The sequence below is a fragment of the Rutidosis leptorrhynchoides genome, chromosome 5 (genome assembly GCF_046630445.1).
Source record: "Rutidosis leptorrhynchoides isolate AG116_Rl617_1_P2 chromosome 5, CSIRO_AGI_Rlap_v1, whole genome shotgun sequence".
NCBI lineage: Eukaryota > Viridiplantae > Streptophyta > Magnoliopsida > Asterales > Asteraceae > Rutidosis > Rutidosis leptorrhynchoides.
Window position 1 is genome coordinate 424,186,379 of NC_092337.1, and position 25,995 is coordinate 424,212,373.

Sequence of the window (25,995 nt, forward strand, 5' to 3'; positions counted from 1 at the left end):
TTATTATTTTTGCATTTGAAACAATTACTTTATTGTAATTTCCATTATTGTAACGACATTCATTTTTCGCTGCGTACTCAATAAAGTTTGTTTTTATCATTTAGTATTGTTCTCGTATATTATAATATGTTGATTTATTTGATATTAATGTCACATTCACCCAGACCCTAATTGGGGGTGTGATAATATGTCTAACTAAATGTTACAAGTATACGTGCCTAAATGAATATTTATCCTAATATCAAAAGCATATGGAATTAGACTCGGACTAATATATTGTTTGATGACTTGTAACAATCTTAAATCATGTCCTTATTGATTTATTGAAATTGGTAAATGTACTTTGATAAAGGTATGACGAGCCAATATAAGATCATATTAAACCATATGTTTAACATTGAAAATGTGGTTTTATCTACATATAATAATATATGTGCTTACTTGAATATTTAATCAAGTGATTAGAAAAATCTAGCAATAAGCAAAACAGTATATGTTTACACTTTAACATACCGAGAACATAATTTTGCTTCAGGTGACAATAATGCATGATGTCTTCCTTCACTAAAATTTTGTGATATGACAATAAATATCGTAGCTTCTTTATAAAGTAATGCGCATATGAGCATCGCATCCGCATCTTATTGACATTTTTCGTGATGCTTTGACTTAATTGTTTTCTACATCCTCAGTGACAATAAATGTCACGCCGTACTCTCCTATTATTTTCTATGTCATATCTATCTTTACGCACAACAATATGCAAAAGGTTTGCCAAATAAAAGGGTCATTGTGTTTAGCCAATAGATAATCCAACACCTTCATCAGTTGGAGGAAGGTTCAAATCCAACATAGTTTTTTTTTTAAAGGCAACAAATTTTATAAAAGCACGAAGCGAACAAACTGGAAGTAAAACTGGAAGTACAACATAGTAATTAGTAATATTGTGTTAAAACCCACAAAGGGGTTAATTAATGGTAAACAAATATTATCGGCCGGACATATATCACAGAGAAGAAACAAGCCACTATGTTTAACAACCTCGCTTTTCATGTATATACATTCTTTCTAATTTTTACAGATCTTTTAAATCCTCGGTTGCAACATGGTGATAAATTTTGATATACAAAATATTTGTTGATACATTTCATACTCTAACAATCAATTATTCCTTCAATGTTCATTACTCATTAAATTACAAATTATAAAACTACGGTTATCATATAAATTGTGGGTAATAGATGTTCAGATGCCAAAAACTCACAATCCAATACAGTTTACGTGGACATATACATATACATATACATATACATATACATATAATATACATACACATACACTTATATACACATACACATACACATAGTTTACCTGGTGAGAATGAATTAACTTTACAACTAGATCAATAGTTTACCTGGTGAGAATGAATTAATTTTGTTTTTGAGCTTAATTTTTCGTAACCTTGAAAATCATAAATGAGAAGATTGCATACACTTTTGAATTTTCTAGTTTTTATCAAATGAAAAAATGGAGGAAAACTATTAAAATTCGTTTGACTTAAAGTTGATTAATAGAATGTGAGATTTTAGACGATTTATTTGATTTTTTATTTAACTAAGGTTAATTAGAAGTTAACCTTTAATAATAGCCCTTCGGGCTGATATTAGAAATTTCCATGATATTAGAGATGCCCATGATTTTTCTATAATTTCGTTCACGTTGAAAAATTCATTGAAAGTGAGTCATGATTATGTTCGGGTGCACCCTGTTTTATTCAACTTGTTAATTAGTGGCTGTAGTTGGAGATTAGAAGGCAAAACATCGAGAATTAGCACTTTTGAAAGGTATGTTTAGTTGGAGGTAGGCAATAATCTCTTTTCTCTACCTTCTTTTAATAATCTTTTTATATCACGACTTTATTTATTTACCCTTAATAAGAATCATACATATTTTTGTTTTGATTTGTTTAATAAAATGGTAAAGGAAAAACAATATCAGCGAAATGGTAAAAAAGTTTTACATTGTTAAACTTTATATAACACATAAAAAAAAAAAAAAAAAAAGATATGAAAATAAATAATTTAAAAATTATAAATAAACATTACTTTTTACTTTTAGTGATCAAAGAAAAACAATGATCGGTGTGCTAATCACTCCGCATAGTACTTTGTGAGTTTAATTAGTCAAATCCTGTTATTTAAGTCTGATTTCTGTTACTAAAGTTAAATTAGCCAAAAACGTTGTAATTGTAATTGTAATATACTTCAAATTAGCCAACTTGAAAGAAAACTAGGATTCTAGTCAACAATGGCATAAAATCTTCCACCTACTTTCCAAAAAATTTCATATTCCGCCGTAGATTTCCTCGGAGCTCTTAATATATTATTCACCAAAAATCCAAAAATCATAGTTTGTTACTTTCTTTCTTTCCCATTAATTAATTAATAATTAATAATAAATATACTAGTATTAAGTAACTTAATCACATTGTAATTTAACCATTTTTCAACAGCTTCATTTTTATTTCACAAACATTTGCTGAGCAGTTACTTGAGAAAAATAAAATCTTTCATTTCTCCTGCAAGTAAACATTTTTTCACTGGCAGATGAGGGTAAGATGATGTATTACAATTACCAATCAAAACCCATATCTTAGTTTTTTCAAGAAGTCCAAAAGAAATCTTCAATCAGATCCAAATCTAAATAGCGTTGACTTTGACTTTTGAGGTTTCTTGAAAACTTTTCAATGCTTTTGAAGCAATGTTCACATCTACTGCAAAAACTTGAAATACCCATTTGAGGAAACACTTTTTTAAGATAAAAAAAGTTTACTTTGATGGTGGAAGAAGGGCAAGATTATGAAACCTGTAACAAGGTAGAGCTAGTTAAAGAAGATGAAAATGAAAGGCCCAAAAAAGGGATTTTGGTGGGGTTTAATTTTAGGGCTCCAATTGATTGGTTTAAAATGTTATCTAAAGAAACACATTGGACAGTTGTGGCTGCAGTTGTGGTTACTTATGGTTTAAATCAAGGACTTGGTGGTGCACTTGCAAGGGTGGGTACAGAGTATTACATGAAAGATGAGCAAAAAGTACAACCATCTGAAGCACAGGCTTATACAGGAATTACTAATATTCCATGGATTATTAAGCCCATTTGGGGTCTTCTTACAGATGTTGTTCCCATTTTCGGGTTTCGACGGAGGCCTTATTTCGTTGCTGCCGGTACATTCATACGTTTTCGTTTGTTTACTTGTTGAAATGTTGAATCATTTATATACATGTCCTTTGATTGAATTGCTTTAATGCTTTATTAAATTAGATTAATAATTAGCTCATTTGGAGATATGTTTGATGGAAAGTTAGATTGGTGACTAGATATACCTGCAGATAAAGCAAAAAGGTCAAGAAAATTGAGTATTGGAGCAACTTTTTTTTCTTTTGTCTAATGAAATTTGTAATATGTCCTTTGTAGATTAAATATTCATGCTAAATCTGACTGTTTGCCTATTTTTCTCCTACAACTTATGCTGCTACCAATTTTGTTTCACAAGATGACTTTCCTATTTAGCCTTGAAGGGTAGTTTGGACGTTTGATAACGATGTTTGTTTAGGACATGTATCCTACTTATGTTTCTATAAGAGGTGTATCGCGGCCCAAGACCTTTGTGTTATTCGTTCAATGTAAAAGTAAAAAGTGCTTTTTGTTCCAAACTAGTTAATAGAAGTTGATTCGTTCCTTAAAGTTGAAATATACCCGTGAACCACTAAGTTTAAAGCCGATAAAATTTAATAAAAGATCGTAAAGGTCATCGTGTACCATTTGTTTTTGAAGATATGTATATACTAAGAGATTAATTATCTTTCTCATGGTGTTGCCATCAATCATAGGTTAAAATTAGTTAGATATACCATGATATTAAAGCGTTCATAAATAATATACCTTTATAGAAAGATTCTAGAAACCACTCTGCACGTATTGAAAAAAAGGTAAAAGGTAGAAGGTTTTTCCTGTCTGGGCTACCCGGGAGGGTGAGTAATCCGACCCCATACTCTAATGTACACAGCGTCGTTGCCCAACAAGATTACTCCCTGGATGTTTCCAACCCATCCCTGGTCACCACTAAATATTCGTCTGAGACATGATTCGAACCTGAGACCTCTTGCAAGGAACTCAGAGCCCCAACCACTGGGCTATCTAGTGTGCATGTATTATCATAGTATAAACAAATTAACGTTGTAAATGTGAAGAAATCACGTGCGTTTAAAAATGGAAAGTATTAAACTTATCAGTAGAAGTAAAACATTTCGCTTGTTGATAAATGATCGAGTTTCATAATCAAATTTTGACAATTTTTTTCAGGTATAATTGGAATGCTATCAATGTTTTTCTTGTCATTCAACGAAAAGCTGCATATTGTGTTAGCACTGCTGGCTTTAACTTTTGGAAGTGCTGGAGTTGCAATAGCAGATGTAACGGTCGATGCATGCGTAGCCCAACATAGTGGTATTAATCTTTCTCTTGCTCCAGACATGCAAAGCTTATGTTCTTTGAGTTCATCCATTGGAGCTCTTATTGGATTTTCTTTGAGCGGTGTGTTTGTTCACCTCATTGGTCCAAAGGTGCCTTCCTTTTTTCCATTTTCTTGATTTTTGTTTACGTGTAAAATTTGTACACGTTTCTTACAAATGTTTCATGAAAAGTGTAGCATTTCCTTTTATGTTAAGTTTTCATGTTATAATAATTGCTAAACTGTATTTTAATATACAATATATTAGAGGTGGTAAAATGGGTGGGTCGTTGTATGGGGTAAAATGGGTGGGTCGGTTAAAGGTGGGTTGACCCACAAACTTTTTGGTAATTGGGTTTATCCAAAACACTGTGTGGCAATAAGTAGTATTTTTAAATAAGAATATACTATTTTTTTTTTCTTTTATGAAAGAAAAACTTACACACGCTACACTCATTTTTCACAAATATTTACAAATGTCCACCACTGGACTCGAACCCACAACCTCTTTGGTTAGAGGGGTTCCTTGATACCGTTAGGCCAATATCCCTTTGGTAAGAATATACTATTTTGACTAATTTTTCTTCTTCTTAAGGTTTCATGCCCTAATAATAGTCTTTACCATACTTTCAGCCTTAGAAATAAAACAAAACCCGAACGTTTAATGTATAAGTAAATGGGTAATGCTACAATGTGTCAAGTTGAATGTTGCAATTCACACCATATAAAAAAACGTCTAACCTAAAGTAATTTGATGCTTTTTTTTTTTGAAAGGAAAATTAATTTGATTCTAGAAATCTGTCATATGCAATGTAGGGAGTTTATGGGTTGCTAAGTATACCATATGCGCTTGTATTGCTAGTTGGCCTTGTGCTCAAGGAACCCCACTCGCCGAGTTTCGCATATAGACAGGTACATATTTGCTAGTCTTTTAAATGGATTTAATTTAATTTTGTCTCACCACTTAAAAGTTACATTTATTTTGTGTTGTATTTGTAACATCTGGAAAAAAAGTTCATCCTTTTTGACTTAAATGTTTGTGTCAGATTAGTGAGAAATTTGTTGATGCTGCTACGGCTATGTGGACTACTCTGAAAAGTGAAGATGTTTGGAGGCCATGTTTGTATATGTACCTTTCATTTGCATTGAGTTTGAATATCTATGAAGGGCTGTTCTACTGGGAAACTGATTCAAATGTGGGGCCCTCTTTCTCCCAGGTAACTTTTGTTCTCTTTAATTAGTTAAATGACTCGTGCACATACACGACATCAAGTAGTGAGATGGCCGATGGGGTCATATGTGGGTTGATTCTTCAATTTCGTTTATAAAAAAATATATACTAAATTGTCAAGTATGATTACAAGAACTTTACATTATGTAAAAACACTTTTAAAAAAATGATAAATATTTTGTTCTATGCATCAATGATACAAAGTGGGCGACTTTCGACTTGTTTGACCCATTTCCTTTTACATTAACTTTTGATTTTACCACGTTAACCCGTTAGAGATGAAAAACATAAAGCTAGATCGACTCAATTATAAGTTGTTGAGTTGTAGTTGCGTTCTCTAACTTAAATAATCAACTCCTAGAAAACAACATAAACGTTCTCTTAGCTATTTTTAAAAAATAGTCTGTGATAAAATAAAGATTTGTGGTAACAATTTTCTATGCTAACTGTTGAAGGAAAGACTTTGTGCTTTTGATAAAACTGAATAATTAAACACTGAATAGTTATAATGTGAATGATTCAAAGCATCTGAATAAAGTTAGTCCCGAAGGACAATAACCTATTTGATAATCATTTTGAATGAACAATGTGAAAGATCTAAAATTACCTTATTAACATTTTCCTTGAATAAAAATAACATTTTGCTTGAATAAAAATAAATATTGTTGTTTAACAAGTGTTCTTGTTGTAATTTAAAGAGTATATTACAAAAAATTTAGGTGCTTAATGGTCAAAAAAGTATTTTAACTCAGAATAGTTCAACACTAAATCTTGAACCATTCAGCATCATATGTCATTTAGAGGTCCAGAAGAAACAGACGCGATGGATGTTGAATGGTTCAGTATTCAGTGATGAACCATTCAATTAAGATGTAATCAAACGCAACCTTATTTCCTCATATCTTGGCACATAAATGCTCGTGTGTTTGCATGCAGGAAACAATTGGTTTCATATTCTCGATTGGCTCAATTGGATCCATTTTAGGTGCCATATTATATCAATATCGTTTAAAGACTCATCCTTTCCGAGCTCTACTATTTTGGGCTCAATTATTATTAGCCTTATCTGGAATGTTGGATCTTGTCTTTGTACTAAGACTTAACCAAAAACTAGGACTACCCGATTATTTATTTGCAGTTATTGATGAAAGCGTCCTTCAATTGGTTGGACGTTTGAAATGGACGCCACTTCTCGTCTTATCCGCACAACTTTGTCCACCTGGCATCGAAGGGACATTCTTTGCTTTACTCATGTCAATTGACAATTTCGGCCTTATGTCCTCAACATGGTTAGGTGGCTTACTTCTTCATGTCTTGAATGTCACAAGGACACAATTTGACAATTTATGGCTAGCTATTTTGATCAGAAATATCTTGAGGATCACACCTCTTTGTTTTCTGTTTTTGGTGCCTAAAAGTGGGCCCGATTCGTCTGGATTTTCTTCTATAGAGGTATTGAGTGTTTTAGAAGATAATGAATCTCGTATAGAAATATCAAGTATAATAGAAGATAGTGAATTGTCAAAACCTGAACAGGTGGAACTCACACCGCTCGTTAGTAGTGTTGGTTGAAATAACGTTTCAATGAGCTCTTCGGGTTCGAAAGGACTAAAAAACATATATTCTTTGTTGTTACACTTATTTAGAATATAAAGATTGATTCAGTTGGATATAAAAAGAAGAATGATTGGGTCACAAGTGAATTTTTTTATATCTGTTTACTGAGAAGACGGAAGAAACCAGAGTTTGGAGACAATTTTAGTGGCAGGAAACTTGGCTTAGTTTTATATTTCACGAGAATTTGCATTTGTTAAAAATGTTCTGAAAATACAAATATGTGGACTATTCATTAATTTTCTTTGTGACAACTCAAATGATGGTATGTATGTATATATATGATATACTCCATGATTCTTTTCACAGTATTGGCTGTTTTAATGAAGATTGAAAAAGGAAAGTTTTTCATTTCTTTATGGCAGATGTTGAAGTGTTTACAATCCCATGTATTGGAGAATGTTATTATTTAGCCTACTGCAAATTATTCATTTTCAAGTTTTTGGCTTTACTCAAAACAGCTTATTTATTCATATACCTATATATACAACTATACAAGTGATGTATTTGTAGCTAAAGATTATTCATGATTAGGGAGTCGCCATTTAATGAACTTGGAGCTCGAATTTGGCTCGTTTTGAGTGATATATTAAGCTTGAGCTCGACTCGTTTAACATTATACAAGTATGAGCTAAGCTTATTTACTATTCAACACATTTGTTTTCTGATTCATTCAAGCCCTCAGAGGCGGAGCTAGTAGGGATGCTTAGGGGTGTTCAGCACCCTAAATGCAATTGTATATTTAGTATTTAATTATATGTATTGTTGAAATTTTGGATGGAGAATGGTGATATCAAATTAGGGTTTCAAGTAGTTGCATGTGAAATTTAGGGAAAGGAATAGAATGAAGTAACGAATTCCATAAACCTTTTGAAAATGGTGATTAAACATCTATGACCCTTCAAGCCTTACTCCCTATACTTTGTAATGTTTTAGTAATACATTGTTAAATTTAAAATTTAAATATCAAATATGTAAATGAATATATACGATTATCAAATATATGTACTACCTTAGTAATTATTGTTAAATTTAAAAGTTAAATTTAAACGTCTTTTCCTCTTGTATTTCTTAAATAAAAACATCATAATAAATGGGTTATTTTTACATTTATGAATGTTGTTAAATATAGATTGCTATTTTTTTTTCTTCCTAAAGTAATGTTAATGTTGTGATGCAAAATGAGAAAATATATTGACTTAGAGCATAACTTTAGCAAATTTTGAAAGACTTTACCAAAAGTTATGTTTTATTAGAACTATGGTGGATCGATTGGATATCCATTCGAGCGAGTGATCATTGTTGTCCGTAATTACAACTTGAGCGTTTTTCAAATTATTTTGTTGAATCTCAATTTTTGTATATGGCATCTTTAACTCGAAATCCTGACTTCACCTCTGCAAGCCCTCCTTGTTAAATTACATTACGAGAATGACATTTTCTCACCGCCAAAGCAATTTCAAACAAACAATTAAAAGAACATTAAATTTTGACAAAATTGCCAAAATCATCCTTGTGTTTGTGTGTTTTTCCCCAAATCATCCCTATATTCAGAAAACTGCATAAGACATCCTTAAAAGCCAAATTATATCCCAAATAAGTCCCTGTGTTAACGTTCTACCTATTTTAGTGAAGACAATGAACCCCAAACCTAACTGTGAAACCACAATATATAACCTTACCATACCTAAGTTGATTGTAAAGTGGTTCTTCCACAGTTTCATCCAAAAGATCAACCAGAGCTTTTGATTTCACCCAATTCGAACCAACTTATGGTTCAATTGGATAATAAAGCTGTGAAGAAATATGAAATTCAAATGGCACCATGGTATGATGATAGCTTCAATAAATATATAATTATGAAGACTAAGAAGAGAGATATTTAATTACCTCGACCAGGTCGAGTTCGTGTCAATTTTATTCTTTACTGCGACATCTCTAACAAGGTCGGCACTAGAGGGAAGAGATAACATGATCTCTTTATGTCTCATTTCAGATGGAAGAGGCTTTACCCGTAAATAGTTTTTGAAAATATTAGAAATATTTTGAACTTCATCTTCAAATAGATTTCCATGGCAAAGCCCCTCAATATACAACTGCAAAGAGTAGTTATATCTTTGGTTTATTTATGTTTTATCTCTAGTGGGCCAGGTAAAGTGCTATATAAATTTGATAACTAGCTTACAACACGAGCCTTAGACTAACTATGAGTTTTAAAAGACATTAACACAGGGACTTATTTGGGACACAATTTGGCTTTTAAGAATGTATTTTGCAGTTTTCTGAATACAAGGGTGATTTGGGCAAAAACGCACAAATACAGGGACGATTTTAACAAATTTGTCTTAAATTTTTATGAAATTTATACATAAGTTTAGATTTATCTATTTTTTCTTTTTTCTTTTGAAAAAATAAAATAAAATACAAAGATACATAACTATACGGCCCATTGGACCCATTGGGCCCATTTAGCAACCTGCTCTTTTTGACTAAAAACAAAAAAGTAACGGCCCATTAATCCCGAATTCTAAGTGTTGAATCGCTGCCGTCGTGACGTCGTCTACCGTTGTCTGCCGGAGAATTTATACAACTCCTTCTCTGTTAATCACGATTTTGAAATTACAACTATGTAATGCACATTGAGTCATTGTTAACAAGTTAAGAAAATGAAAAATAGAAAAATTAGGGTTTGGTGGCCTGCTCATATTTCCCCTAAATCTCAACCACGCTCTTCCGCTTTCTTGTTCGGTTGGTTCATTTCATCATCATCATCATCATCATCATCATCATCATCATCATCATCATCATCATCATCTACATCTGCTCCCTTAGAAGTTATCGTAGCATTTTCAGTCGATGAAGCTCATTTTTCTTCTATCGGATCTGATATTGAGGTATATAAACATAATTATGTAGAATAAATAATTATGATAATGTCATATAAAACCTACAAATGTTATTATGTTCGACGATTGGGATAAACTGTATAATGGCGTTTTTATGTTTAGTTAATGGTTATTGATTCATTTCTGATTGGACATGAGATGGGGAATTAGGGTTAGGAGACTGTATATTGATTATAATACATAGTGTTTTATTCAAAATTGGGTTTTTGTTGATGTACTACAACGGTATTGTATCGTTGAGGTAGTAGCCTGGTACGTTGATTAACTGAATGAATAACTATGCTAAACTGCTCTAAATTCGAATTCAGACCCAATTTCAGATGGATGAATAATATGTTTATACTCTGTAAAGCTTAAAGTGCTCTTAAACATGCTAGTTGTTTGCCAAGATTATGTTTAGACTAATATTCTATTTCTATTCTTCTTGATAAGGGGATACTTCACAAGATAAACAAAAGACTGCCTACATCTTTACAAAATAGATGTGTGCTATCTATGCTCGGTTTTTGCGCAGCAGACTCTTCTAGCAATGGCGACTTGCATTTGCATAGCGAAGCATCAGAAGAAACTAACCAACACAATCACTTTCTTGAACAGTATAGACGGTATACAAAAAGTGATCTGGTCCAGCTTGTTTACGGTACTTATATCTACTCCAGTAAAAAAATTGGGTGGATTCCTAAGTTGCATTTTGTGCATTGGGATGATCAATCTGTTTCCCATCTTGATCTCCACGTATGTAAGTCAGAAAAACCTTAACACCATATACTGCATAATCATTCATGCTTATCACTATATATTGATAGTTACTATTATTTGTTATATGTTCTGAATCAGATAGTAATCTATGGAACACCTAAATTTGGTTGTCACCATTTCTCATTGGGTTCCCAAAATTCTTCTGTGCATGCTAAAACAAATTCAAGAAAACCCAAGTGGGTAGAAGAGCTAAGCCAGAAGAAATCTTCTATGGATTTGGTAAATACAATATCTATCAGTTTGTTGTATTTTCTGCATGTTTTTTTCTTTTCATATTTGCCTAACCTTTCGGGTGTTGGCTGGATTGTGAGTACAGGATACCGTTATTCTTGCCACCAATTGTGCTGCTGCTGCCACCTCATTATTTGAAGAACGACTGATGCCTGACAGACCTGTAGGCCGGTTTCATAATTTTTGCATGTAATCTCTTTGCTTTCGTGTCACCCTTTCCCATAGCTGGCAACCTTTATATATTTATGCTAACTTTTAGGCAATTGCTGTATTGTTTTCTAGGTTTATCACATTTGTATGGCAACTGTTGGCAGTTTGTGTTGCTTCAGTTTCCACATGTGTATTTATAGTTCTCCAGCTACTGCATTTGTTTTTCATATATGGATCAGAATCTGGCATTTATATCACACTGGAAAGCTTATTCATTCACACCTGGAGAAACGTTCGTTTCCGATGTTGTCAAATTCTCTACTGGCCAATCTTCCTTCACAATGATGATTCCAGGTAACAAATTTCTTGAATCGAAAAGTGAAAATAGTTTATATTTTATCAAAATAAGTGTTTTCTACTGAATATGGTGTCGTGCTTGTGATGAAGTGGCAATTCTTCTCACCATTTTGGCTTTTCACTTTAGCCCTATATGAAGGCAGGTTGAAACATGGCCCACAAATACTCTCTCTGTTATCATCCCTAAGTTTGTCTTATGTTGTGGTTTCGTTTAAAAAAATCCACACTTTTTTACAATGAGAGAATGGTTTTGATATAAAAGTTACAGATTTCCATTATGATTATTTTTCATGTGAACCAAAGTTTTGTGCTCATTACATGTATATTATTGTTTTGAAAGGTCTGAATCTAGTGTGGAGTTTGCAGAGAAATCTGCACAATACAAACATTCCATGTGGCTGAGTGTAGTTATCGATGTGCTCTTGGGTAACCTGTTTGGCCTTGCAATGCTAATATATGCAGATTCTGCTTGTTTATGGATTCTGAATATCACTAGTGATATTACAAACAACTGGTGGCTCATAAGTTGTGCACGGTTAATGAAAAACCCTGCTGGTTTCAAGCTGAACACTGAACTTGCTGGAGTTCTTGGCACTCTTTCCCTTAACACAATTCAAATTTGGTCCACATTATGGGGCTCTATGCGTTTTCTGTTCATTTATTTCATGAAAGGAGTAGCTTTATCTGGGATTCTTTTTGGTTTAACAATCCCTTCTGCTTTAATCGTTGATGTGATTAATATTTCAACATCACATATTGCAACTCTTCAGTGGTTAATATCCCTCCTTTATTCAAGACAAATACAAGCAACAACAGCATTGTGGCGTCTTTTCAGGTATTTTATTAAAAAATATACCAATAAAGGTTATAACTTTTAACTTCTTTGATTTTTTTAGACAAGATTACGCCATTGGTCTTTAATGTTCGCTCAAAGTTTTGATGGATGGATCTAAAGTATTTTTTTGACGTGGATGACCCTAATGTTTCAAATTGTTGCGTCGTTGGTTCCTGAAGGTAACAGGCGTTAGTTCTTCATCGTTAGTTTTCATCACGTGAGGTGCACACGAGGGCGGGTTAAAATGGATTTAACCCTGTTCATTCATTTGTAACCCTAATTTGTAAAAAGACTAAACAACCCTAATGTGCATCTCACGTGATGCACACTAACGGTGAGTAATTAACGTGTGTTACCTTCAGGGACCAGCGACGCAACAATTTGAAACATTAGGGTCATCCATCGTAGGTTGATCCTCGAAACTTTGAGCTAACATTAAGGACCAATGATGTAATTTTGTCTATATCCTTTTTTCATTTATTGGTTTATTGTTTATGCAGAGGTCAAAAATGGAACCCTCTTCGAGAGAGGTTAGATAGCTATGATTACACAGTGGAACAACACATTGTTGGCTCTCTTTTGTTTACTCCACTTTTGCTTCTGTTACCTACAACTTCAGCTTTCTATATGTCTTTCACCATTATGAATATGACCATCGGATCTATATGTATGATTATTGAGGTTGCCATTTCTGTAATCCATGCTACACCATACACCAAAATTTTCATTTGGTTGCTGAGGCCTAGTAGATTTCCATGTGGAATTTGGTTTGAGATATTGAATATTGAAAGTCATGATATGAAGGTGAAACTAGAAAGTATCGATTTAAGGGCTCGTAGATCTGATCTGCTGGTGTCATATCTACATAGTTATTCGTATACTTTAGGTAATTCTTAATGATTTTTTCTTTGCTTCATTTCGAGTATAATCTTTATGTTTCTAGTTTCAAGTGGCTAATAAATCAGACATACTTGATGCTAGTTTTTTACTTTAAAGTTTGCATTGTGCATTTGCTTTGAATGTGTAGGCCTCGTTTGCTTATACCTATTCATTTACAACTTTACTTTCTATGTGTTGCATATGCATAAGGGTCCTGTTAGTTGATATATGTTAACTTATCAGGAATATCAGGAATGAGTAAGCATCATGGCCCATTGGCATAACTGTTTGTATTAGAATTTATGTTATGGAATTAGATAATCAGCAAGTGTGCATGAAAAGAACTTACATGAATATCTTTACTCAGGAGAATTGGTGGGGCCACACTATAGATACCTAGGTTCTGCTGTTTCCAGATCATCAATTGGTTCATCGGTTTATGGAGTTTTCAGTGGAAAAAGGTACGGATTTACTCTCTCTCTCTCATAGTTATGTTTACTTAAGTATGGGTCAACTAAGGTTGTGCTTTTCCCAAGTATGGGTCAACTAAGGTTGTGCTTTTCCCTAACAGGTCCAGTGGGTCAAAAATTCGCCCAAAGTGTAGTTAACATTAAAATTATGTCATTTTTTTGTAGTTATACGCACCACTAATCTATTAAGATTTTACATGTTTTGACTATTCGCTCAACCTGGCAAGCCCCCACTTTTGTCTCCTTTTAAGGCTTTGATTGAAACTGAATAAATGTAATTAAGCAAAAAGGAAGTAAAAGGGCAGAATTGTAAAATGACGAAAATACCCTTTGGACAGAATTATATTATAATATAATGTATTTTAATTACTTGTGCAGTTTGTCTTCTCCACTGTACAACCTTACATTTTCTCCCGTTGCGGGTCTCCCTTCAAAAATGCCATGGATGTCCATCCCATTCAAGGAATATTGGATCCTTTGCCATGATGCTGTTTTTGAATGTAACCCCCTACCAAAGCACGTAAGATGTTGATTTCATTTAACCTAGCTCATTCCTTCGATCTGGTTACCCTCGTAGTTTGTGATATTCTTAAGATTTTTGGCTACGATGGAGATTTAGAAGTAGAGGATAGTTCATTTGTTAATGCTAATTAGGTTTTACTTTATCAATTTAGTTCAAGTTTGCTGTGTATACATGTATATCTGATGAAATTTTGCTGGGTCTTGGCTGGATGTCCCATTGTCCAGATATGTCTGAACTTGTTCATGTTACTACCATGTGAGATGTTAAAATTTTGAAGACTTTAAGATGAATATAAACTCCCTGAAGTTACGAAACTAAGTTTTCTATTGTTAGCAAATGCTTAACATATACTCCGTAAATAAGTTGATACTAAAAACTTTTCCTTTTTAGTTACCTTTATCAAATTATTTCTTTAACAACAAATTTACAATTATTAAGGATTGTTTTAATATGAGATATACACAATTGCCAACCATATTGGTTTTGCAGATACCATAAATCAAGATACCGTAGCTTACAATATTTGGAAGTCTTGTGTTGTTAGTTCAGTTGGGGTCGGGGTATGCAACTGCGAGAGATGATCGCGTGTATAGTTTAGTCTCTCGAGTGATCCAAACTGCTGTAAAAAAAAAAAAAAAAACCGTATTTGAAGGCATTTTGTCCTCAACCATCTTACCATTGTCCACGTGAATTTTACAAAATTGCAATACGTAACATTTATTATTCTCTTATAACAATCTTATTGATTGATTCATTAATATTGATATTGATATTGGATGCGCAACATTTGATTTTCATTTTTTTTTAAAATTTTTTTTTACCGATTTGTCGTCCCTTGTATATTTACTATTTTGTGATTTGAGACCATTGGTTTTTGTAAACTATACACTAACTGTTCTTATCTTTTTAAAACTACACTAATCGTTCATGACTTACTTAAAAGTGCACGTTGATTCTCTCCTCCTTTAACAAGGGTACAAATTTTAGTGATAGTCCCTCCATCAGCGAGTTCTAAAAGTGTTGGTCAAAAGTCACTCCTACTGGTTACTAACATGCTAACAAGTGAAGATGACGGTCACGTTTATATAATTTAGTGCCGGAAATTGCAATTGCAAGATGTAACTAAAATAAAAAATAAACCCATACAAATACCACATCACCATTCAACTATGAGTTTTAGTGGTTCTTGCATTTCAATTACAAATTTCACGACAACGTAAACATTGTTTGAATAACAGAAACCGCGGGAAAAGCTTCTTCAGTTGCAAATTTCATCAAATGATTTGAACACCATGCTTACAAGTAGCAACAATCCCCACCGATCTCTCTACCAATATCTCATCCGTGCAGGCCACCGGATCAAACCCCTTCAACAAACGCACGCTCAAATCATCATCTCCGGCAAAACAACCTCCCTCCCTCTCCTCACCAAACTCATCACATCCGCTTGCGCTGCTGACGCAATCGTCTACACGCGTCGTCTCCTCTTCTCAATCTCTAATCCTGATTCATTCCTCTTCAGTTCCCTTATCAAAACATCCACCAAACATAACCACCCTGTTGATTCACTCGTGTTTTATCAATACATGTTGGTTTGTAATGTAGAGCCGTCGAGTCATGCCTTTACGGCTGTGATTAAGGCGTGTGGGAATATATCAGCTAAACGAATAGGAAAGATTGTTCATTGTCACGTTTTGGTTAACGGGTATGGGTCTGATCGGTTTGTTCAAGCAGCGTTGGTTAGTTTTTATGCCAAGTGTAACGAGTTAAAAGTTGCACGAGAAGTGTTTGATGAAATGCCGCAGAGAAGTCTGGTGGCGTGGAATTCGATGATCGCTGGGTATGAGCAGAATGGACTTGCTGACGATGCTATTCGGTTGTTTTGTATGATGCGGGAGGACGGTTTTCAGTTTGATTCGGTGACGTTGGTGAGTGTGTTATCTGCTTGTTCTCAGGTGGGAGCGCTTGGTTTGGGTTGTTGGATTCATAACTATATTAACTGTAACAAATTACTTGTGGACCCTACAATTGCTACATCGTTGATTAGTATGTACGGTAGGTGTGGAGATGTAACGAAAGCAAGACAAGTTTTTGATTCTTTGAGTCGAAAAAATGTTATAACTTGGACCGCCATGATATCTAGTTATGGAATGCACGGTTATGGGAATAAAGCAATGGAAATATTTCGTCTTATGAAACTTCATGGGCCCACTCCTAATAGTGTGACGTTCATCGCTATATTATCAGCGTGTGCACATTCTGGACTAGTATCAGAAGGCCGATTAGTTTACACTAGCATGATTAAAGATTATGGAATTATACCTAAAATGGAGCATCATGTTTGTATGGTTGATATGTTTGGACGTGGTGGGCTACTAAACGAGGCATACCAACATATTCAAGATATGAAATTGGTCAAACCCGGGTCAGCTGTTTGGACAGCGATGCTTGGAGCTTGTAAAATGCATAAAAATGTCGATCTTGGTGTTATAGCAGCCAACAATCTTTTAGCTATCGAGCCACAACATCCTGGTCATTATGTTTTACTCTCGAATATATACGCAATGGCAGGCAAAATGGACCAAGTAGAAATGGTTAGGGATGTAATGATACAAAAGGGGTTAAAGAAACCAGTTGGATATGCAACTATTGAAGTTGATCAAAAGACCTATTTGTTTAGTATGGGTGACAAATCTCACCCTGAAAGTACTACAATTTACAGGTTTTTGGACGACTTAATGAAAAAGTGCAGGGCGATAGGTTATACACCGGCATCTGAATCTGTAATGCACGAGTTAGAAGAGGAAGAAAGGGTGCATGCGCTTAGGTACCATAGCGAGAAGCTCGCCCTAGCATTTGGGCTTATGAAAACGGAACAAAATTCAATTATAAGGATTGTTAAAAACCTTCGTGTATGCGAAGATTGTCACGTAGCGTTCAAGTTCATTTCTTTAGTGACGAAACGGAAGATTATTGTTCGTGATAAGCTTCGTTTTCATCATTTTGATGATGGAGCTTGTTCATGTTTGGACTATTGGTGATATAATTGATCTAGTATCATGTTCGGTTGCATAGTCCTGTATATAAAGCAAAACGACATGTAGTCTAAATGTTAGTATTATTAAACATAAACATACAACAAATTTGAGTGTGAAAAATGAACCAGCTTTATCACTTGAATCTCACAACTAATCAATTTTAATAACTAGAGAACAAACAATGAAAGATAAACTGTAAAAATCGTCTTCGCGCGGTAGCTACCTTTTTCCCAACTAGTAAATTTCATCATCAGGAATATCGGGATTCAAAAACTTTTCGGGATCTTTGGTAATTGCATCGTAACTTAAAGTAGATTTAACTCGATCCGGGACAGGCTCAAGTGGGATAATGCTATCTTGATCAATAACATTATCAATTATCCCGTATTCAACTGCTTCAATAGGAGACATGTAACGATCTCTATCGATGTCTTTCTGAACTTGTTCATAAGAACGGCCAGTGGATTCGGCTAATATTTTGGTCACGTTATCTTTGTTATGCATCATTTCACGAGCTTGAATTTCAACGTCTATTGCTTGCCCACTCGCACCTCCAAGTGGTTGGTGGATCATTATTCTTGTGTTAGGCATTGCAAGACGTTTTCCTTTTGTTCCACCACCGAGAATTAGTGAAGCTGTTGATGCTGATATCCCTAGTGCAATTGTTGACACGTCAGCACGCACTAGCTTCAAGACGTCGTAGATAGCCATTGAAGAGCTGTTTGACAAAATACAATGAAATTAAACTTATAATCTAAAATGAAATGTGATCAAGAGTATTATCGAGGATCATAGCTCGAGTACCAAATTAGGACGATAGGTTTAGCCAATTGCTTACTCTCCGAATAAACGTGCAAACCAGATCAGGATTGTGCGGGGGTGGTAAACAATTGGTCAATAATTGCTCTGTTGATAAGGAATTAACGGTGACATGGTAAATTTTGATTAGGATTGATCTGAGTTTGTGAAGCTTAATTTGTGAGGCTAAATCTGAGATATGAATGTATGACTTGCAAACAGGTCTGGTTGGGCCGGTTTTGGGTTGAAATGGGTCATGGGTCAAACGGGTAAAAATTTTAAACGGGTCCAAATGGGTCAAACCAGGTAACGGGTCAAATGGGTCCAAACGGGTCATGTACTTTTACGTTGCTTTTTTACATTTATTATATTATTTTAGTATATACAGATATACATACATGTATGTATATACACATATGTATATGTATGTATATATATAGGGGTAGGATCATATGTGCATGTTATCATTTATTTCTCACGATGCATGTATGTATGTATATAAGACGTTTGAACGCTCGAAGAAATAAATGATAACATGCATCATGAGTAATGTTTTAATTAGAGTTTTTTTTAAGGGTTTAGAAATTAAGACCCGGCAGTGCATATATGTATATACATATATGCATGTTATCATTTACTTCTTCAAGCGTTTTCCCGCCAAATTATTAACATTCATCACATAATGTCTTTTTTAGATGTTCATATTTTCATGCGATCTTAATGTTTGAGAAAAAAATTCAAAAAAACAGAAAAAAAAAATAAAATTACTTCCCCCTTCCAAAAAAAAATGTTTCCCTCTCGATTAAATCTATATATAATGATATAACCGTGAGTGCTTTTGGCAGATGAAACTTTAATTGCTCGACCCAGTTGACCCATTCACAAGACCCATTAGACCTATGCCTATTTATTAAGCTTTAGGTATCGATACCCATTAAACCCGTTCATTTATACAGTATTTTGTATAGGACCTTATGGTTGGAGGGGAACTCATTGGACCTTTTTAAGCTTTGGTTTACATTGTTGGGCCCAATTTTTCTCGAAACCTATTTTACCTGAAAGTTTGACCCAAATTTGAGAGTATGGGTCTCAATTGCCAGGTATAGATATGATGTAAAGTTTATGTTGAGTGAAAAAGATCCCAAATGAGATATTAATAAAAGAGTGTGTGTTTCATGTGCGTAATAAAGGTGGCACACACACTCCCCTATGTGCACACTGGCAATAAATGATTTGGAAATTATGTGACACGTTTTCGAACTGCGTGTCGAATGCCCGTGGTGGAAGACTTATGTATGATACTGCCTAATACTTCTCGTTTCTTGTCAATTATCTGGGTAGCAAGCTGGAAGACAGAATACGATACTGTAAAGTACTTGTCCTTTTAACGATAATCCTTTCATACTCTATTGTGCAGACGTGATCTCCTTGTCATATCCTATCCAGAATACAGAAATGAGCAAAATATTTAATAAATTAGATGTGATTAGTAAGGCGTGTATGTATCATTATTTAGGAATTAGTTGCTCCCTTACAAAGATATTTAAGGGTGTCACCAACAATTTGTTGGTTTCCACAAAGATAGCAAGTAAAACTATTTCAGCGTATCCAACGTCGTGAAGCTCTTGCATAACATTTTAGTAGTCGGTATTCACTAGTGTGGATGTCAACTACCAAAGTTTTAATCCAGGTGTTAGCCTCACACAAGTCTAGTATGAGAGAATGGTTGCTTATCATTGTGTGCGTTGATTTTCTCGAGTTCCATGTGTTTTTTAAAAATTTTAAGGTTACATCATAGGTTTTTTGCTCTAGGTTTTATTAGAGATTTTTCTTTGCTTTAATCAAATAAATCTATGAGCAAAAAGGCACCTATAAAACATATGAAAAAAATCTGAAAAAACATTATGAATCCAAGAAAATCAACACACAATGATAAGAAATCATGCTCTCCAACTAGACTTGTATTAGGGTCAGCATCCGGATTAGCACTTCGGGAGTTAACATCCACTCCACACTAAAGAATACTACATACCTTAATGTTGTGCAAGAGTTTCATGACGTCAAATATGCTAACATAGCTTTGTTGGCTATCTTCGTGAGTAACCAAAAAAAATGTTGTGACACCATTTAAAATCTATGTAAGGTTGCAACTATTTCCCTAATAATCATACGCCCTACGAATCACATCTAATTCTTCAAATATTTTGTCCATTTTCCGTATATGACAAGAAGATCATGCCGCTAAATAAAGTATTAAACGATTATCAACAAAAGAACAAGTTATTAAGTATTTGACAGTGTCGTATCCCGTCTTCCGGCTCGCTACCCAGATAACAGACAAGATTTGAGAAGTAGTAGGAAGTATCATATGTAAGCCCCTCATCACGAGCATTTGACAAGCAATCCGGAAACGTGTCATATAAGCCCCAAATCATCTGCAAGTGTGTACATATAAGGGAGCGTGGGTTCCAAGTAAGCCCCCTTTAGCTCCGATTTTTTTTGTAGAGTCGGAGAGTTTGTTATGCATATGAACATCATGTGTGACGTAGTACAACTCATATAACAAACTCTCTCCTATAAATAGATACCAATATCTAGTCATTTGGAATCTTTTTCACTCAACATAAACTTACATGCAGAAATCATCTCTCAGATTAAAGTTCACAAACTCAATTCAAATTCTGATCAATCATAATCGGAATTTACCATCTCACCGTTAATTCCTCACCAACAGAGCAATTAACAGCCAATTGTTTACTACCCTCGCGGATACAAATCCCGACCGGGTTTTACACGTTTATCGGAGAGTAAACAATTAGCTAAACCTACTTTCCTAATTTACCCCTAATTTTAAACTCAAGCTATTATCCTCGATAATACGCTTATACGCTTGATCACCATGCTGACTATATATGTATTTCAAAACTGCATGTATAAACTAACAAATGTAAGCAGTAAAACAATCATTATCACATTTATTGTTAACTGCTGCAAATCAAAATGATAATGCAAAAATGTTAGGTGACTTGCACACTCCTAGTATTTAGTTGGCACAGTGTTCCTCAAAGCCATTAAGTTACACATTAACATAAAATTTGGACCATATAACTTTATCAGCATCCATGAGATGATGTCAATTGATTAATGACCGAACAGAATCTCAATGACCTACCATTATATAAGCTTCATTTGTAATTGGCTTACTTAAGATAGCCAAGTAGACCTATAGAAGCCAAGCAGTAGCCATGAAATACGGGACGTTGTAGCTTCTACTCAGTCTAGGCGGCACTGGCGAAGCTTGAACAATTTTGTTGGGACTTGTTTTATCGAGATCAAATGTGAAATGATTTTTATGTGTAATGTAATTTTTTAGTTTGTTAAAAAAAGCATTATGTATCTATACAACAACAACAACAAGTCAACAACAATACCCAATCCCGCACATGCGAAGTATGGGGGAGGTGCGATGTAGACAATCCTCCCTCTCTCTACTCCAGGTAGAGAGATTGCTTCCGTGAGGACCTCCGGCCAAAAAATAAATGATAAAAAAATAAAAAGTAATGATAAATAAAAAATAAAATAAGTAAATAAATAAATAAAAATAAAGAATAATAGAAATAGAAATGATACGCCATGGAAATGGTAGAATAAAATTTTCATGGGTTTTAAAGCCTGTCAGAAATTCAATTTAAGCTCCAAGCGGTAGTCAAGTCGCAACTAAATCGACGCTTGCTGTTGGCTAAATTAATAGAGCCAACATATATGTATCCATCTATTAAAAATATTAAATAATAAACTATACGGTACTATAAATAAAATCTTAAAACTAAGTTCGATAATTTTAATTCAACTATTTAATATATTTATATAATATATTGAAATTTGCATAAGCAATGAGATCAATAACAATCAAATTATAATAATCTCGGACGGGAGTCAACCATAAAAGTGAAAATTGTAACCCTTTGAGTTGCGAGTGTTTAAAATTTTGTATCAACTAAATATGTGTCCATATGAAAGAGATATGACCAAAACTGTAGCTCGTAAATTATGCAAGTCTTCACCATTTTTGGTCATATCACCTTCATAAAAACTCCGATTTAGTTGATTCAAATGCCCAAACATTCGTAACTCAGAAGGGTACAAATCTCACTACTTACCCAATTTTTTGACGGGCGAGAGCCCCTCCATGCCCTTTAAAAGATTCTCCCTAGTTAGGCGAGGACTAGTCGAAGAGTAGTCAGATTGGGATTTATCATGTATAGATATTAAATACATTTAAAAGCATAAACATAAAAATTCAAATACTTCACACCAAATAAATACTGTAGTAGTTATTTGCTTCATGCTTCTGATTGGCCCAATAAGGATTTTCACAACATAAAACCATATTTCTAAAGAAAAATTAGAAGGTTGACCAATTTTAACCAGTTTGGCCGAGTTTTGTCAGATTTTGAATTTTCACCGTTGATCGACTAGCCAGTTCTGATTGTATGATGGGCACATCAGACAACTCCCGATAATCGATTACTTTCCAGCTAATCGGCTGGCTAGGACGATTTTTACAAGAACGCTTATATGTTCTTACAAGTCGGTGACCGCCACTTTGTAGCATTTCTGTTTCAGAAATTGCCAAAGGCATGAAAGGAAAATCTGCAGGTAACACTTAAGGTCCTATGAAAAGACAGAATTATTTTCTAACTCCCAGTTAAATTACCAAATTTGGACAAACCAAACCAATTAAGCACTCGAGCAAGTTCGCTCTTAATGCATATTCTGCATATTTATTTGGTCTTTCTTCTCAACCCACAACGCAACAAAGAAAATTCTCGAATAAAGTGCATGCACCTCGACAAGAATATTAACAAAATCCAAACCCTAAGTACAAAATTACATAAGATGTATAGTAAACTGGAGTTCAGAGAAAATATAATATTGAGGAAAGCAGAAAAATTTCATGATTTCAAGAAATAATAAAGCAGGTGTTAATTTACTTGATCCTAAAGTAATTTGCAGATTTCCTACACTGTAAGGGTGTAAATCAAAGTCCCACATCGGTCATGGGATAAAATAAATGTATGTATATAAGTCTAAGAGGAAGTCCCTTAATCACCAATTGGTTTTAGAAAAGGATGGACTATTGGACTTATATTGCAGGACATTGTGTTTGGGCTATGCGATCCTTACCAAGTGGTATCAGAGCTAGGCTATAGCCCCGATGTGGTGGACGGCGCAGTAGGGCGCACCCCTGAGCGCACGCAGCGACGTGGCGCACCCCTCGGTCTTGAGCAGCGATGAGTGGACCCAGCTCTCGTTCGAGGGGGACCCTGGCACGATGAGTTGATCCTGGAAGCCTTGTATCGAAATCTCCCTGCCCTCCCACCAGGTTGAGAGTTCCGAGTTGGCGGCGGTAAAGGTTGGATCCAGACTATCGTTGGAGGGGAGGCCTAGATGGACTTAGGTTTGAGGGGAGGTTTGTAAGGGTGCAAACCAAAGTCCCACATCGGTCATGGGATAAAATAAATGTATGTATATAAGTCTAAGGGGATAAAATAAATGTATGTATATAAGTCTAAGGGGAAGTCCCTCTATCACCAATTGGTTTTAGAAAAAGATGGACTATTGGACTTATATTGCAGGACATTGTGTTTGGGCTATGCGATCCTTACATATACGGGTACAAGAGACTGTACACAGTTCTTATAAAAAATATAATAATGGACTGTTTTTTAATGTTCATTTTTACCAACACTTTCATATAATTATCCAACTCTTTTCAAATCTTGTTAAAGCACCAGCATGCTTCTATTACACGTAAAATAATAAACAACAAAAATACTAAATCGCACTCTAAAGCAATTATCTAGCATGGAGATACTTATTATTCGAGCTTCAAGTCCAATACCAAGGATCCCCAAACCCCCCAATTATGAATATATTTGTCAAAAGACTTGAGTAACACACCAAATAACATGAAGTGAAACATAATTAACTTGAAATTGATTATCAGGTGCAGATATGGATGAAATGGCAAGTGCTTGTGAACTGATTATCAGGGCAAGATAACTTGGTTATTTACATATTTTAATCTTATTAATCTTGGTGAATTCAAAATCACACTTCAGAGTGACATAAGTTGTTTCTTAAGAATAAGTTAAATAACATGAATAAAGCCCAAGTAAAACACATCAGCTGCAGATATATAAACAGGCCCAGATTATTTAGCAAACAATTGTATATAAAGTCACAAACTTTAATACCAAAAACTACTAATTCAATAAAAAGAAAGTACCTGAGAGAACCACCAGTAGAATTAATAAAAAGTCTGATATCTTTAGTTGGGTCTTGAGCATCTAACAAAAGCAACTGACTAATAATAGCATCAGCAACAAAATCATCAATTTGGGTTCCTAAAAACACAATCCTTTCTCTTAATAACAACCCCATGGCATCTGATTCAGCCCCTCTCATCGCCGTCGCCGGAGTTTGTGGTGAAGAAGCTGAAAATCCAAGATTTTGTTTGAAGTCAAAATTTAGGGTTTGGGAGGAGGACTGAATTGAAGATTTAATGGATTTTTGTTGGGGTGGTTGGAGACGGTGGAGAGAGAAGGATTGCGGTGGTTTTGTAGGAAGAAAGCGGCGGAGATTGGTGGTGGGATGGTAAGAAGAAGGGGTTGAGAAAGAGAGCAACTCCATTTTTTGTGTATGGAGAAATAGAGATGATAGATGGATGATAAATTGGGAAAATGATATCTATTGCCGAAGAGTGAAGACTACTACTTACTGGTGTATACTAGGCGTTGGCGCAAGTATAATTTTGTGGATATCACACCTGGGGATTGCAAAATGACCCGTACTCGACGGAAAACCGAAACCCATTATAATTGGGCTGGGTTTAACCCGAGTCCGTCGGGTCATGGGCCGGGTATGGGGATGGTTACAAAAAAAATTCCGGGTTCGGGTTCGGGTATGGTTTTTGATACAAACCCGTTTACCCGACCCGCACACCCGTAAAACCGACCCGAGGAATTTTTATAATAATTATTATGAAAAATTTTAGTATTAGTATTATATTGTTAATGTATGAAAGATTTCGCTTATTTGTTTTGAAAACGAGTATAATTTTATTTAATATAATCATATACAACAAGTTTTTGAGATATGATATTTTATATACTTTGTGTATTTGAATATTTTAGAAATTTTTCAATCAACTTTTGTATGTGATATTTTATAATACTTTAAACAAGAAGTAGTTAAGTTATTTTTTGATATTTTGATTTGGAAACTTATTGAAAAATAACTACATAATGACTAATCGGGTATACCCGTTTACCCGTGGGGAAACCCGAAACTCGATAGTATGTAAGTAAATGAGGACCCGATGGGTTTCGGGCCGGGTTTGGGGCGGGGTTTCTTAATCGGGTTCGGGTCCGAGATTACCTAAACCCGACCCAAACCCGACCCGATACCATCCCTAAATTCACACCTAATGAAAATGTTATTAGAGTACTCCCAATTACAAGTTTCCTCACTAAAATTAACCGTTACATACTTACGTCAGCGTCACGTACGCACTTTATCACTTGAACTAATCCAGGACTAGATATTACCATCCATTAAATACTTCCTTAAATAATTTGAACCCACTATATTAATTAATTAATTAAATGTACAAGTAAAAAAAAAACTAA

General features: G+C 34.5%; 4 protein-coding genes across 5 annotated transcripts; 3 read left to right on the top strand and 1 right to left on the bottom strand.

Moving 5' to 3' along the window:
• Positions 1-2,437: 2,437 nt before the first annotated feature.
• On the top strand, positions 2,438-7,679 carry LOC139847007 (probable folate-biopterin transporter 2). 2 transcript variants are annotated; one of them, XM_071836604.1, is made up of 5 exons: positions 2,438-3,224; positions 4,363-4,622; positions 5,327-5,422; positions 5,557-5,727; positions 6,678-7,679. In XM_071836604.1, the coding sequence occupies exons 1-5, from the start codon at positions 2,837-2,839 to the stop codon at positions 7,311-7,313; spliced, it is 1,551 nt and encodes a 516-aa protein (XP_071692705.1). In that variant the 5' UTR covers positions 2,438-2,836; the 3' UTR covers positions 7,314-7,679. The 2 variants fall into 2 exon arrangements, with proteins under 2 accessions (XP_071692705.1, XP_071692706.1); XM_071836605.1 differs by lacking the exon at positions 5,327-5,422.
• Positions 7,680-10,187: 2,508 nt separating this feature from the next.
• Positions 10,188-14,760, top strand: LOC139848182 (uncharacterized). Its single transcript, XM_071837910.1, has 9 exons — positions 10,188-10,249; positions 10,694-11,000; positions 11,099-11,239; positions 11,337-11,440; positions 11,534-11,755; positions 12,099-12,593; positions 13,094-13,479; positions 13,840-13,933; positions 14,321-14,760. The coding sequence occupies exons 2-9, from the start codon at positions 10,791-10,793 to the stop codon at positions 14,472-14,474; spliced, it is 1,806 nt and encodes a 601-aa protein (XP_071694011.1). The 5' UTR covers positions 10,188-10,249; positions 10,694-10,790; the 3' UTR covers positions 14,475-14,760.
• A 930-nt stretch (positions 14,761-15,690) lies between these two features.
• On the top strand, positions 15,691-17,549 carry LOC139847154 (pentatricopeptide repeat-containing protein At2g33760). The gene has a single exon (XM_071836773.1). The coding sequence runs from the start codon at positions 15,758-15,760 to the stop codon at positions 17,504-17,506; it is 1,749 nt and encodes a 582-aa protein (XP_071692874.1). The 5' UTR covers positions 15,691-15,757; the 3' UTR covers positions 17,507-17,549.
• A 17-nt stretch (positions 17,550-17,566) lies between these two features.
• On the bottom strand, positions 17,567-25,075 carry LOC139847155 (ATP-dependent Clp protease proteolytic subunit 4, chloroplastic-like). Its single transcript, XM_071836774.1, has 2 exons — positions 24,594-25,075; positions 17,567-18,221 (listed from the first exon to the last, which is right to left on the bottom strand). The coding sequence occupies exons 1-2, from the start codon at positions 24,995-24,997 to the stop codon at positions 17,738-17,740; spliced, it is 888 nt and encodes a 295-aa protein (XP_071692875.1). The 5' UTR covers positions 24,998-25,075; the 3' UTR covers positions 17,567-17,737.
• Between the last annotated feature and the right edge of the window lie 920 nt (positions 25,076-25,995).

What these genes read in the sequence shown, in the direction of transcription:
- LOC139847007 (XM_071836604.1), top strand. Translation starts at nt 2,837, where the DNA reads ATGGTGGAAGAAGGGCAAGATTATGAAACCTGTAACAAGGTAGAGCTA. An exon ending in TTCACCTCATTGGTCCAAAG is followed by an intron (nt 4,623 to 5,326) that starts GTGCCTTCCTTT and finishes TATGCAATGTAG; the next exon opens with GGAGTTTATGGGTTGCTAAG. An exon ending in TGGGGCCCTCTTTCTCCCAG is followed by an intron (nt 5,728 to 6,677) that starts GTAACTTTTGTT and finishes GTTTGCATGCAG; the next exon opens with GAAACAATTGGTTTCATATT.
- LOC139847154 (XM_071836773.1), top strand. Translation starts at nt 15,758, where the DNA reads ATGCTTACAAGTAGCAACAATCCCCACCGATCTCTCTACCAATATCTC.
- LOC139847155 (XM_071836774.1), bottom strand. Translation starts at nt 24,997, where the DNA reads ATGGAGTTGCTCTCTTTCTCAACCCCTTCTTCTTACCATCCCACCACC. An exon ending in TCTACTGGTGGTTCTCTCAG is followed by an intron (nt 18,222 to 24,593) that starts GTACTTTCTTTT and finishes TTTGTCAAACAG; the next exon opens with CTCTTCAATGGCTATCTACG.
- LOC139848182 (XM_071837910.1), top strand. Translation starts at nt 10,791, where the DNA reads ATGGCGACTTGCATTTGCATAGCGAAGCATCAGAAGAAACTAACCAAC. An exon ending in CTTCACAATGATGATTCCAG is followed by an intron (nt 11,756 to 12,098) that starts GTAACAAATTTC and finishes TTGTTTTGAAAG; the next exon opens with GTCTGAATCTAGTGTGGAGT. An exon ending in TAGTTATTCGTATACTTTAG is followed by an intron (nt 13,480 to 13,839) that starts GTAATTCTTAAT and finishes ATCTTTACTCAG; the next exon opens with GAGAATTGGTGGGGCCACAC.